Genomic DNA, 15,167 nt, shown 5'->3' with positions numbered 1-15,167 from the left:
CACCAAAGTTGTAAAGTTCGTTTTCGATATAACAACTTGTACATCTCATTGTTGCAATGGGTCCACCTGTATCCCTATTTAAACGATTTGTTTTTTCCCTTCCCCTCCAAATTATACCAACCTCAAAACAGTGAAAGCAGGGGTTATACCGTGGGGGAGGGTCATACCAAGCAACAAAGAAATCATCTTATAAATGTGTTAGAAACAATCGCATGAAAGAAAAAAACACTTGAATACATATCTTAGGGCTCATTTCCCTAACATCAACTTATCTAAATCAAATCTTAATCTTAAAACAAATCTTTTAAAAAGAATTTATCTTCCAAACCAATTATCTACTAGGATTAAGTTATATAAACAAAAACAACAACAACAAAATTGGCACATCTTACCTGAGTTACTGGAATGTAAAGAGGTTCTCCATTATGTAGCAATGTAAGTTTTCCATGCTGATAGAGCCGTCCTTCTGGCTTTAAGTTTGCCATTTCCTTGGGTCCTCCTTTCTTGCCACTCTCTTGTCCATTTCCTTTAAATTCTTCAGTATCACTCAGGCATTCAAAAAATTCTTCTTCACTGTCACTCCAAGAATCCCAAGATTTTCCCACCTCTCCCTTTTCCTTATCTGTATCTTTGAGATGATCAGGTCCCAACTGTACTCCAGCTTTTCCAGTATCCCCTGGGTATGTATTATCTGAAGAACTTGTCATTTTCCCCTCATCACGTGCCTTCTTTCTTTCAATACAACAATTTAACATCTTAAGAAAACAGAAATCATATTAATAGTGGGGAAAAAATAGAAAAACCTAGCCACTGTTGGAATATTTTTCAGGATTTTGCTATGCCCATAAACAATCTATAACAACAAAAGGACTAAAAGCATGGCCAGGTACTGATGGCTCACACCTATAATCTATATGAAGCCAGGTCAGGCTTGAAAGTCAATGAGACTCATCTTTAACTACCAGAAAACTGCAAGTGGCTCAAAGTGGTATAGTGTTATCCCTGAGTTCAAAAACTCAAGGAGAGTGCTTAGGCCCTGACTTCAAGCTCCATGACTGACAAAAATAAAATTTTAAAAAAACATTAAAAGCCATTATTCGCATTTGAATAAATTCTGATTATATCAAGACCACTTATATATTTATAAACTGCTATTATGAAACATTTACCTGTAATTTTTGATGCAATAAGCAACATCTTAAATCTGGTGATCCACTTGCTAACCTATAAAATTATAAGAAAACAAAACTAAGTTCCAGAGCAAAACAGAACCAAGAGAGAACCTAGCTAAATAGAGACTAATAAATGAAATAATAAACATGTTTTAGTCAATTGTCATTCATATCATTCTTCTCCCTCAGCATGATAGATAAACACAAAGTTACCCAGTTCTGAACTTACATGCTAACTAAAATATTCTATTTCATTAAGAAAAATTCCAATATAAATGATGCCAAAGAAATTACAGGTAATACTTAATGCCTAAACTTATAATGTATTCTAAAGAGAGTTTTCTTCCAATAACAAAATATGTTCATTACAAAAGATTTAAAAAACACACAGAGGTATAAAGACTAAGTAAAAATGTAATTTCATACTTGAAAAAAATTAACATTTGGCTGTATTACTTTCCAATCTTTTTGCTATACATATAAAGCAGTATCATCAAATGAAGTCTATATATTCAATGCCATAACTATCTTTGATATTAAAGATACTTGAAACAAAATGTATTATAATCAATATATTTCCATTGTAGAAAGAATAATTACTTTGTTGATATTTAGGCTGTTTTGCACTTTTCCCTCTATTATACATTTGCTCTAGTGAACACCTCTAAATATAAATTTTGTTCAAATTTCTTGCCAATTTGTGTGTGGGAAGGGAGAGGTATGTGCGTGTGTGCACGGGAGCCAGTCCTAGGGCTTGAACCCAGGGCTTAGGCACTATCCCTGAAGTTTTTTGGCTCAGGCTAGCACTCTACCTCTTAAATTACAGTTCCACTTCCAGCTTTTTAGTGGTTAATTGGAGGTAAGAGTCTTACAGACTTTCCTATCCAGGCTAACTTTGAACATGATCCTCAGATCTCAGCCTCCTAAGTAGTTAGGATTATAACTGTGAGCCACCAGAGGCTGGCTAATTTTGTGCCAATATTTTAAGAAAAAGTTTCTAGAAGGGGAAGTCAATGAGTCAAAAGTCAAATGTTAGCTAACAAATAAAAATTCTACATAAACAACTGGAAATTAAAATTATTACCCTGGAATCAGAAAGTTGTTTTCCCATCTGAAGCGCATTTCAAGAACAAACTCCTGCCAGAGATGTGCCACTCCTTTTAACCCTCCATGGTAGAAATTGATCATACAAAGACACAAAGCCAGTTTGTATGTTAAACTATCAGATGGTGCTGATTTAAACTGATTGTAGAGATTCTAAATTTAATAAATGAGAAGGCAAAACTTGTTAACATATTTATATGCAAAATCCAAGTGCATAAATCTTATAAAAATTAATCTATCCTATGTAAACTAGCTCTTTTCGAATATTTAATACAGTAATTGTTCATAGGGAGATCTATTTTTTCTAAGGAGATTAAAAACAGTAAAGGTACAGTTTAAATAAAAATTATAGCTGTCATTTTCTTCTATGCAGTCTTTAAGATGTACTTCAAATTTCACGTTTTCAAAATCTTTTCCCTTATAAAATGAATACACTGTCAAAACAAAACAAACTATAACTATATAAGCTGCAAATGTGAAAAGCTTGTTTTTCCCCTTCCTTTTTGGAAATTTACTGTTTAACAAACCTATTGAGAACAGTTTATGTCTATAGCTGTCATTTAAATGCTTTCATTCCAAATGTGATAGTGAGAATGTAAATTTTACTTTATATACTTCATTAAAGTTTTATAATCAGTCTAGTTCTGAAATACACATAAAACTTACTTCAAAACAAACTTAATGATTTTAGCTTTGCAGAGTATATTTTTGCTATTTCTTGAATTCTTGCTATCCAAAATAGTTACCTAATGCTAAAGTTCTATTAGAGTACAGTATCTGTAGGATACCATGATCTCCACTCAATTTTCCAAAGATGATTTTTAAAAGTAAAAAGGTATTTATAAATACAACCAATCTCTAGAAATTTAATGTATCTAAGACAGTTTAATACTGCACATGAACTTACATAATCCTCACTCTCTGATGGAGGATTACTATTGTCTGCAGTAGTTCCATCTAACGGTTTCTCAGAAGCAGCATCAGGGAATAAAAACTTGAAAGGAAAAAGAAACACACATATTTAAACCACACTTATTTTGATTTTTAGAAATCATGTAGACACTATATGATGTCTGAATGTTTGCTGTTAAAACAATGGGAATGTTCTTATTTACTGGCCAGTTGGTTCTATAGTCTCTCAATTTAAAAAATATTTTTCTTAAAATATGTAAGACTTCTGTGATTAGTCAATCTGAGAAACCATAAATTTTTCATAAACCACCTGGATTCGGTGAGCTATATCTCTTCACTGTGATATTTCTTCCTCATTGAATGTTTTTAAATTTTTTAAAAGGTTAACATTGTTAGAGGCAAAACTGTAAAAGACAATTTGAAGACACCTATTTATTCATAAGAAACCATACTTTTATTTGTACTTACATAAATGTTTCCATAAATAAAAAAGGTCTGATATTAAAGACTTGGGTCTTTATTTTAATGAGGTAGCCCTAAAAAAATAAGTAATGCCCTAACCTGTAATAACCAATGTATTTGTTTCATATATTTCTGTATATTCCATGGTATGTGTTTGTGTTAGTAGGTGGGTTAAAAAAAATTAAACATAGCCAGTCACAAGTCGTTCATACTTGTAATCCTAGCTACTCAAGGAGGTTGAGATCCGAGAATTGCAATTCAAAGCCAGACCAAACAGGAAAATCCATGAGACTCTTATTTCCAATTAACCAGCAAAAAGCGAGAAGTAGATCTATGGCTCAAATGATAGAATGCTAGCCTTGAGCAAACAAAGCTTAGACAGTGCCCAGGCCCTGAGTGCAACTCATAGTAGTTCTCACATGTGACATGAGAGTGTAACTATTACTTACTTTCCTTCTTCATGCTGACTACTGAGAATTCTCTAAATATAGAATATATCCCTTTATATTCTCAATCCAGTGCTTGCCATATAAAACAATATATTTTACATAAATTCTATATACATATATAAAAATAAGAGATTTAGTTACCAAGAGAATAGTATTGAGGACATCATTATTCAATGGTGACTCTTCTGCACCTCTGTGTTTTCGTATTTTCTTCTTTGCAGTGTGTACCATATTTGAAACTGATAATTTATGAATTGGAACTGGTGCTGGCTCTGTCAACTTTGACAAAGCATGAGTTATATCAGCAATATCTATAAGAAGTGTAGAAATGAATACTAATTATATTACCAATATTAGTAGGTTAAAGTAATGAGTAAACTGATGACAGAATAGAATATGTAGTCCTTTTCATTAGTCGCACATGGTCCCAGAATTATAAAATTTTAAGCTATGTGTTCAGCTTGTATGCATGAATGAGTAATAAAGGTATCACACAAATTATTTCTCCTTTCAGAGCATCAAAATTCAGCCTTTAAGACTCTGCTTTTCAAAATATCTTTTGCATAGAAAGAACTTAATAAATATACTTAGTGTCTTAAAACCTCTGAGCATAGTCTGAAATGACAGCTACTTTATCAAAACTTGCTTCTCTAATTCAATTCAAAATGAAAAAAATACAGAAGTTTTCAGAAAGTGTGCCAAAGAAAAAGGGTAAAACACTTGAAAGTAGTGTTAAAAAAGAAAAAGTCACCTCTACTTTCCTCCTCGAATGTGGATCGTCCAAGAATCTCGTCAGTTGATTCCTTTCGACGGCAAATTTTTAAAAATTCAGTGATAAAATCACCTACATAGAAAAAAAGTTATCATTTTTGATGTTATACTATAAATTAAATTATATGTAAATTAAAGTACATGTCCTTTCCATGAAAGCTATTACTAAGATATGATAGGAAAAAATCCATTCCATTATTCCCCTGAAAAAGACAAAAAATAATTTTATTTCAAAAGTAGTCTTCTTTTCCTATCTCTCCATATTCTGGGATATTAATATAATTTTCCCTAGGATTACCTCTAGAAAGAGGAAAAATTATATCACATAATATTATGTATTTTTTTACATGTTTCAATGAGACCAGTATGTTTAAGTTACAGTCTTCTTTCCCTGACAACCTACAAGGATTCTGAATCCATTAAGAGACATAGATTAAAAAGAAACTCTAAAGATATGTTTCAAAAGGATTAAAAAATCACGTAGGATAAATTCCAACTTCTGTTGCATTTTTTTGTGTGTATAAGGCACTGTATTTTTTAAAGGAGCATACTAAGGAGTCTCAATTCCACAAGTCAGGTTATGAGCACAATGTATCTTAATCAAGTCACCCCCTCCACTGTTCTCACCCATCTTTCCCCATCCCATCTCTGCTGCCTATTAATGGCATGGTTTGTCATTGTAAGAAGAGGGAAAAGGGTTTATTTCCTCTGGAAGGGATGTGAAGGGTAAACAAAGGAGGAGGCTGCAATGCTTGATAAGAAATGTACGCATTATCCTGCCCATGTAATTGTAACCCCTCTGTACAGTGTGTTCACAAAAAAAAAAAGAACTGCAAAAGCTATGGTGGCAATTATGGCTTAATACATTTAGTGATAAATTCTACAATTCAGATGTATACAGTATGTTACATTTAGCACTATTCAGATGTATACAGTTTGTTACATTTAGTACTATACTATGTAGTACTGTTTGTTTAGAGGTAGTTGATAAATTCTACAATTCAGATGTATACAGTATGTTACATTTAGTACTATAACATACTGTATACATCTGAATTGTAGAATTTCATACTGTATACATCTGAATTGTAGAATTTATCAACTAGCTCTAAACAAACAGGTTAAAAAACTTCATAATCCAGTCATGAAAACTAGACAAAGAGGTAGGGTAATGTCATGGAACGGTAATTGAAAATGAGAATGTTTTCAACTTTATAATGTTCTGCAATTATCACAAAAGTCAGTACATGAGGAATAATAAAATGTGAGGGAACAATTTAGTAAAGCCAAGTTACAGTAATAACTCAAAGATTAAAAAAAATATTTATGTGCAGTCATGCAGGATGGGCACAAGGTTAAGTACATAGAAGTACACAATTTCATTTATTTCCCTCATAAGCCTGGGGAGTTACATAGTATTGTTACCTATTTTACTGATATTGAAATTTAAAGAAATTGAGAAACTTACTCAAACTGGCGGATTTATGGTATGAACCACAATTTGCTCAACACTGATCTCTTGTCATCAACCCTGTACCATTTCCCTAAGGCTTAAATTCATCGAAGGCAGAACTCCTTCAGTATTAGGTCCTGTAAATGCCAACTGCTAACTAACATTTGATAAATAACCTATGATAAATGATAAAAAGCTAAAAATAAACATTAGAAAAATACAAAATTATTGTCACTAATATTTATTAACTTCATAATGATAATATATGAGTTGGAAGGAACAAAAATATCCTGACCAACTAGAAGCCATAGATAAAACATTTTCATGTGCACTAAATATGAAGGGCAAGTAGGGAAAAATACACTTAGGTGAGAGGTTGAGAAAGCTTACTAGAGATATACCTATTTAAAAAAGGGGAAAACATCCCAGAAATGAAATGTTAATAGTACTTAAAATTATTTCATTTAACTCTTCAAATAACTATCAGATATATAAAGTATATACATCTTTTCCCATAAAGAAAAACAGGTTTGCAAATGTGGTACAACTCTAACATATTACTGATTTGTTGCTATCACAAGCCACATTCCAGAGGAAGAACAAAAAGTAAAAAAGGTTCCACTAACTAAAGTAATACAGCCTGTGCCATAAGAGAAAGGAAAGGGAGTAACATGCAAATAAGAATAAAACAAAACCATGGGGGTGGGGAGGTGGAGGAGTTCAGGAGGTAGGGAGGGAAGGGACAGTAGGAGAAAAACAAAGAAGTAGGGATAACAACAATGCTGGATAGGGAATATACTCATTATCTTACTCATGTAACTGTAATAAAAAATATGTATTTTAAAAAAGAATAAAACTGTGAAAGTAATAAATTTTGAAGGTCAATTGATCTAAACTGAATGGCAAAAAAGAAACTCACAAGTGGTATTAAAAAAGGATTCACTGGGGCTGGGAAGATGGCTCAGTGGTAGAGTGCTTGCCTTGCATACCTGAGGCCCTGGGTTCAATTCCTCAGCACCACATAAGTAAAATGAAAAAAGCCGGAAGTGGCGCTGTGGCTGAAGTGGTAGAGCGCTAGCCTTGAGCTGAAGAGCTGAGGGACAGTGCCCAGGCCCAGAGTTCAGGCCCCACAACCGGACCCAAAAAGAAAAAAAATAAAAATAAAAAAGGATTCACTGTTATTGCTAATTACTCTTTTATCTATGTGGCAGTAATATAAAGAGATTATAAATGTAAAAAACAAAACAACAACAAAAAACTTGGATAGGTAAGTATAAAGAATGCATCCAAGCCAGGCGCCAATGGCTCACGCCTGTAATCCTAGCTATTTAGGAGGCTGAGGGCTGAGAATCGCAATTCAAAGCCAGTCCGGGCAGGAACGTCCATGAGACTCTTATCTCCAATAAACCACCAGAAAACTGGAAGTGGTACTTTGGTTCAATTGGTAGGGACAGCACCCAGGCCCAGAGTTCAAGCCCCATGACCAACTTTAAAAAAAAAAAAAAGAATGAGCATCCAAGCACAGTGGTTCACATCTATAATCCTAGCTACTTAGGAGGCTGAGCTCTGAAGATTGCAGTTTGAAGCCAGACAGGCAGGAGAGTCCATAAGATTCTTATCTCACATTAATTACCCCTAAAAGCTGGAAATGGTGGTAGAGTGGTAGTGTTGAGCAAAAAGAAAACAGAAACAAAACAGGGACAGCACTAGGCCCAGAGTTCAAGCCCTAGGGCTGGCAAAAAAAAAAAAAAAGGTGGAGAGGGGGAGGACTGGGAGTGTGGCTTAGTGGTAGAGTGCTTGCCTACCATATAGGAAGCCCTGGGTTCAATTCCACAAGACCACATAAACAGAAACAGCTGGAAGTAGTGCTGTGGTAGAGTGCTGGCCTTGAGCCAAAGAAGCTCAGGGACAGTACCCCGGCCCTGAGTTCAAGCCCCAGGACTGCCCCCCCCCCAAAAAAAAGGAATGTATTTAGTATACCAAATTTGGAAGACAGGCAGGAAGGTTAGTGGTATTTCAGAAAAGGAACATAATATGTCTTACCTAGCAAACACTGGGGATTATCAGCTTTTCGAACTCTAACAGACCAATGAGGAGCCTGAATTGGATCCAAATCACTAAAATACAATAAAGGCATTCATTATGACAAAGGTTCACAAACTTACCAAATGCAGCCTTATGAAAGCTAAGAATGGCAGCACACAACCATCATCCTAGCACTAAGGAGGCTAAGGCAGAAGGACTATGAACCTAAGGACAACATGAACTATATTATTGAGATACTATCTCAAAAAAAAGAAAAAAGGAAATAAAAACAATGCAGCCTACTGAAAAGAACTGTAGATAGAAAAGCAATCCATTTTGCTTCTCTTCAACTTAGTTATCCATATGGCCATTTGAGTATGTTTTCTTTAAAAATACAATCTATCAAAATCAAGACAAAAAAACCCATAAAATAATAAAATCAAAACAAAATATCAAGAACATAACAATGATTCTGAACAACCCTTTTTGTTGCTGGTAGTGGTGGTGGTGGTTATGGGGCTGGAACTCAGGGCTAGACACTGTCCTTGAGCTCTTTTTCCCAGGGCTAGCTCTTTATCACTTTGAGCCACAGCTCCACTTCCAGTTTTCTGGGGTTAAGAGATAAGAATCTCCAAGACTTTCCTTCACAGGCTGGCTTTGAAGCACAATCCTCAGATCTCAGCCTTCTGAGTAGCTTGGATTACAGATATGAGCCACCAGCACCTGGCCCATAAACATTTTTAAAAGAATATTAAAGAAACGATAAACAAGTAATTATGTAATAGTCTTAACCTATTTGTAAAGCCAGTATTAATAATAAAAAAAGAGCACAAAAATGTTCACAAGATCAAAAGTATCCTGTCTTTCAACTGAGTACATTAGGGTGAAGCCAACTAAATGGCATATTATGCACAATAAGAATAATAAAGATCTATTCTGGTTAGCAGAAGAGATCTAAAATAACACTTTAAGAGAATACAGTAAATTGCTATCTAAATTTAAACCTTAAAAAATACAAACCAAGCTGGGTGCCGGTGGCTCATACCTATAATCCTGGCTACTCAGGAGGCTGAGATCTGAGGTTTGAGGTTCAAAGCCAGCCTGGGCAGGAAAGTCTGTTATATTCTTATCGCCAGTTAACCACCAGAAAACTGGAAGTAGCACTGTGATTCAGAGTCATAGAGTGCTAGCATTGAGCACAAGAGCTCAGGAACAGCATCCAGGGCCCTAAGTTCAAACCCCACAGCCAACCCAAACCAAAAATCCCAACAACAAAAATCCCACAAAAACAAACAAACAAACAAAAAACTGCTGGGCACTGGTAGCTCATGCCTATAATCCTAGCTACTCGGGAGGCTGAAATGGAGGACTGAAGTTTGAAGCTAGCCTAGACAGGAAAAATCCATGATTCTCTTCTCTCCAATTAACCACCAGAAAGCTAGAAATGAAACTGTGGATCAGGTGGTAGTATGCTAGCCTTGAGCTCAGTGACAGTACCCAGGCCATGAGTTTAAGCCCCAGAACTGGCACAAAATAAGTTAATTAATTAAAACCTTAAAAAAAAACAAACTGTAGGGTACCAGTGTATAATTCTAGCTGAGATCTGGGGATTGTAGTATGAAGCCACCCAGGCAGTAAAATCTGTGAGACTCTATCTCCAATTAACTACCTAAAAGCCAGAAGTGGATCTATGGCTCAAGTAGCCTTGAGAAATAAAATAAAAGCTCAGGGATTGTGACTAGACTCTGAATTCAAGCCCCAGGAATAGCATGTAAGCACATGTGCCCACACATACACACAAAGCTATAATATTAAGAGACTGACATAAGCAAAAAAATGAAAATTGCTAACCATTTGGTAATTAACTCTACGTATTTTTATTTATACATACTTTTAGTCTACGTATTAGTCTATATTCTATATTTTTATCATACTTACGAATAAACATCATTATCCACAATGATTCCTTCAGCCAGATGAGGCCATGTAGTTGCTAAATGGAGTTCACTAAAAATAAACAAAACATGTATCCAAAAGCTTTAATAAAAATGAACATATTCCTCTGATTCAGCAATTCTGTTTCTAGAAATGCATTCTACTAACCCAAGATGTACATACATGTGTGTTAAAAGTGGTGTTAAGGGGCTGGGAAGGTGGCTCAGTGTTAGAGCGCTTGCCTTGCATGCATAAGGCCTTGGGTGCGATTCCTCAGCACCACATAAGCAGAAAAAAAAAGCCGGAAATGGAGCTGTGGCTCAAGTGGTAGAGTGCTAGCCTTGAGCTGAAGAGCTGAGGGACAGGGCCCAGGCCCAGAGTTCAGGCCCACGACCGGACCCAAAAAAAAAAAAAAAGTGGTGTTAAGCTGAAAATAGTTCATTTAGCAAATGGCCACATATCCATAATGAAGTTAATGTTTTACAGATACAAAAACTCATACTGTACACAATAACCCAAAAGAATAACCCAAACGTTCACTGATAGCTGAATAAGCAAATGTACTCTACAGTAATATATATACAGTGGCAATTTACAACTATAAAACAATAAAGCATTAATTCATGTAACAAAATAGATGAACTTCAAGAACTCTATAATTAAAAGCCAATGCTCAGAGTAGGCTACAAATAAGAACAAAGAATAGACTAGTGTCTGCCCAGAACTGAAGAGGCTATGAAGGAGGTTTCGGAAAGGCAAAGTACATCTTTTTTCTTTGTTCTGAGTTAAACAGTAATGATGGTAGCATAGCTCTATAAATATAGAAACCATGGAACCATATACTTTAATTACTTTTTTTTGGGGGGGTCCAGTCATGGGGCCTGAACTCTGGGCCTGGGCACTGTCCTCAGCTCTTCAGCTCAAGGCTAGCGCTTTAGCACTTGAGCCACAGCACCACTTCCGGCTTTTTTCTTTTTGCTTATGTGGTGCTGGGGAATCGAACCCAGGGCCTCAGGCATGCAAGGCAAGCGCTCTACCACTGAGCCACCTTCCTAGCCCCACTTTAATTAAAGACTAATTTTATCTTACTTTCGAAAAAAATCATAATACAAAAGTTAGTAGCTTTTCTATGTAATACCAAACATACTAAAAAAGAATCAGAATAACAATCTCATTTATAATAGCTTCAAAAACATGTTACCTACGAATAAACTTCACTGTAGAGGTGAAAGATTTCTATAATAAAAACAATAGCAGGGCTTGGAAGGTGGTTCAATGGTAGAGCGTTTGCCTTGCATGCATGAGGCCCTGGGTTGGATTCCTCAGTACCACATAAGCGGAAAAAGCTGGAAGTGGCACTGTGGTTCAAGTGGTAGAGTGCTTGCCCTGAGCTGAAGAGCTGAGAGATAGCACCCAGGCCCAGAGTTCAGGCCCACAACCCGCAAAAAAAACAAAACAAAACAAAACAAAAAACAATAGCACTTGGTTCCATAGTATAGCAATTATCGCATCTGCTTTACAGGCAGAAGGTCCTGGCTTTGAGCACCAGTAAAACTATGATGTATAATTTCTGTCAGATGCTGGTGGCTCATGCTTACAATTCTAGCTACTTAGAAGGCTGAGATCTGAGGCCTGCAGTTTTAAGGTCAGCCTCGGCAGGAAAGTCCATGAGACTATTATCTCTAACTAACCACAAGAAAACCAGAAGTGGAGCTGTAGCTCAAAGTAGTAGAGCCTTGGGTAAAAGAGCTCAGGGACAGAAGCCAGGCCCTGAGTTCCAGTCTCATGACCAAGAAAACACACCAAAATACCAAAACTATAAAAGACTTAAGAAATTTAAGAAGATATTACATGTTGGAAAGACTCCCACCACATTCACAGATTGAAAGAAATACTATTGTAAAAATCGCTAGTGAGTTGGAGACTTAATACAATCTCCATCAAAACCCAAATGTCATTTTTCACAATATTAGGAAAAACAATCCTAAAATTCATCTGAAAGCACACTGAATAGCCAAAGTAATCTTGAGCAAAAAGATCAATGCGAGATTTATCACACTTTCTGACTTGATTATATTATGGAGCCATAGTAATGAAAACACCATGGCATTGGCACAAAACAAGACCAAGGAAAGAGAATAAAGAACCCAGAAAATAAACCCATGTGATTACAGCCATCTGATTTTCTACTACGATGCTACAAACATACACTGGAGAAAAGACAGCTTCATCAACAAATAGTGTTGGGAAAATTGGATATTCAAAAGTAAAGAGTGAATAAGCAGGGCACCGGAGGCTCCTGCCTGTAATCCTAGCTACTCAGGAGGCTGAGATCTGAGGATGGCGGTTCAAAGCCAGCCCGGGCAGGAAAGTCTATGAGCCTCTTATCTCCAATAAACCACTAGAAAACCAGAAGTGGCAATATGCATGAGGACAGCTCCCAATCCCAGAGTTCAAGCCCCATGACTGACCAAAAAAAAAGTAGAAGAGTGAAACTGATTTTGTTTTGTCTTTTACCCTGTTAAAAACTCAATTCAAAATGGATCAAAGACCTTAATATAAGACCTGAAACTTTCAAACTATTATAGGAAAAGAAGCTAAGCACTTCAAGATATAGGCATAGGCAATGACTTTCTGAAACTGCCCAGGAAATAGGAGCAAGACTGACAAATGGAATTTCCTCTAGTTAAAAAGCTGTACATATAAGGAAACAATTACTAGAGTAAATGATAGTCTATAATATGGTAGAAAATCTTTGCTGGCTATTTATCAGATAAAGAAGTACAAATAGTTAAAAAGCACACATTGAAGACAGGTTCAACATCTTTAGCCACAAAGGGAATTTAAATCAAATGATTGAGATTCCATCTCACCTTATCAGAATAATAATCATCAAGAAAACAAACAATAACAAATGCTGAAGAGGATACAGGGAAAAAGGAGTCCTTATGCACAAATGGTATGAGTATAAACTAGTCTGGCATTATGGAAATCAGTATGAAGGTTTCTCAGAACTAAAACTGGAATTACCATAGGATCCTCTATATCACTCTTGGATGTATACACAAAGGAATTGAAGTCAACATACATCTGCACATTCAAGTTTACAGAAGTACTAGTTACAATGGCTAACCTATGGAATCAAACTTAGGTGTTCATTAAAAAATGGATGCAACTATTAAGGGAAATAAGCCAGATTCAGACAAATATTGTGTGTTTCCTCTCATATTTGGACTCTGATTAAAAAAAGGATGAATAATTAAAAAAAGATGAACATAAAATTACTGGGGGATGACCAGCAGGAACTGGGACAGGGAAAAAGGGGAAGACTGAATATGATAGAAGTAAATTGCATGCATGTATAAAATTAATCCATTTAAAAATTTTTTCAAGCAAGTTGATATTGAGAAAGGATAACAGGTTTAAATAGCCTAGTATATTGTATGTATGTACAGAAATATCAAAGTAAGACCCTTCACTTTTTACAATTAATACATGCTAACAAAAATAGCTTTTTAATGAAAAATTGCTGGGAATTAATAGCTCACACCTATAACCCTAGCAACTCAGGAAGCTGAGATCTGAGGATTGAGGTTTAGAAGCAAAATGCAAGACTCTATCTGTGGTTAGCCAGCAAAAAGCCAGACCTGGAGTTTTGTTAACAGTTGCCCTGAGTTGAAAAAGTTGCATGATAGCTAGAAGCCCAGAACAAAAGGAAAGGGAGGGAAGGAAGTGTGGGAGAGAAGAGGAAGGTTGGTTGGTTGGCTGGAAAAGTTGATTGGTTGATTCCAGTACAGATGAAGAAATTGCAAACTTTCCTACAAAAGCCGAGAGAGTAAGTATTTTAGGCATTCTGAGCCATATACAGTCTCTACTATATTCTTCTGCTTTTTTTTCTTTTATATTCCTTAAAATTGTAAAACAAGAAATTCTAAGCTCACTGGACATTCAATGGTAAGACTACCGGGCAGACTGAGCTACAAGCCAGTTTGTCAACCTCAGACATATATTTTCATAAGAAAACTTTAAAGAAAGCAAGGTATAGTTCTCTATTTCCACTATTACATTCATTCTAATAACAGTTATTAGAAGTATGATAATATTACAATTAATCTAAACTTATAAAGTAAAATAATCCTTTAAATGATAGCTTAAAGTTCTCACCTAATAGGATCTTCACAGGCACCAAATGGTAACTTGCCAAACTCTAGACCTCCAACTTCTCCTCCTACAAGGGCATCTATATCTGAACAAAAGAAATGTGTGTTTTTTTTTAATTATTTGGCAAAAGTAGAGAAATAAGGATCTAACATACTTAAGTCCTTTGAAAAAGTATAGCTTTAAAAGTGTCTTTTTTCATTTATTTTTTAATTTTTTATTGTAAAGATTCTATACAGAGGGTTACAGGTACATGAGCAAGGTAATGAGTACACTTCCTATTGAGCATTGTTACCCCCTCCATTGTTTTCCCCCTACCATCCCTTCCCTCCCTACCTTCCCCGAGATTCTTTTTTTTAATTGTGATTAAGTGATTACATAATTTCCCAAATTTCACAGTATTGTGGAATAATGGTGCTCATTTAAAATCACAAGTTCATTCTAACTTTCCTGGAGCAAATTGTCTATCACAGTCTATAACATATAACGGTGTACACATATACACCATACATGTGATCAGCAGCATGGGGATATTTAGTAGTGGTTCGACCAGATGAGTGGGAGTTGTTTCTTAAGTCCTGTTAATTTTGTCATATCACCTAACATTTTGGATTTAGCATCCACTTATCAGGGAGACCATGCACCATTTGTCTCTTTGCTCTTGGCTTACCTCGCTCAACATGATTCCTTCTAGCTCCATCCATTTCCCTGCAAATGCCATTATTT

At 35.6% G+C, this 15,167-nt stretch overlaps 1 protein-coding gene across 1 annotated transcript in view; it reads right to left on the bottom strand.

Moving 5' to 3' along the window:
• Positions 1-15,167, bottom strand: part of Rab3gap1 (RAB3 GTPase activating protein subunit 1 (catalytic)) — a 75,225-nt gene that overhangs the window by 14,662 nt on the left and 45,396 nt on the right. The window contains exons 9-17 of the mRNA XM_013030820.1: positions 14,448-14,529; positions 10,287-10,355; positions 8,367-8,440; positions 4,851-4,943; positions 4,241-4,410; positions 3,184-3,270; positions 2,257-2,429; positions 1,170-1,224; positions 393-755 (exon numbers count right to left, since the gene is read on the bottom strand). Of these exons, the coding sequence (XP_012886274.1) occupies positions 393-755; positions 1,170-1,224; positions 2,257-2,429; positions 3,184-3,270; positions 4,241-4,410; positions 4,851-4,943; positions 8,367-8,440; positions 10,287-10,355; positions 14,448-14,529 (1,166 nt within the window). The remainder of the gene's footprint in view (positions 1-392; positions 756-1,169; positions 1,225-2,256; positions 2,430-3,183; positions 3,271-4,240; positions 4,411-4,850; positions 4,944-8,366; positions 8,441-10,286; positions 10,356-14,447; positions 14,530-15,167) is intronic.

The sequence above is a fragment of the Dipodomys ordii genome, unplaced genomic scaffold (assembly GCF_000151885.1).
Source record: "Dipodomys ordii isolate 6190 unplaced genomic scaffold, Dord_2.0 Scaffold133, whole genome shotgun sequence".
In the NCBI taxonomy this organism is placed as follows: Eukaryota; Metazoa; Chordata; class Mammalia; order Rodentia; family Heteromyidae; genus Dipodomys; species Dipodomys ordii.
This window is presented reverse-complemented; position numbering and strand designations above follow the sequence as displayed.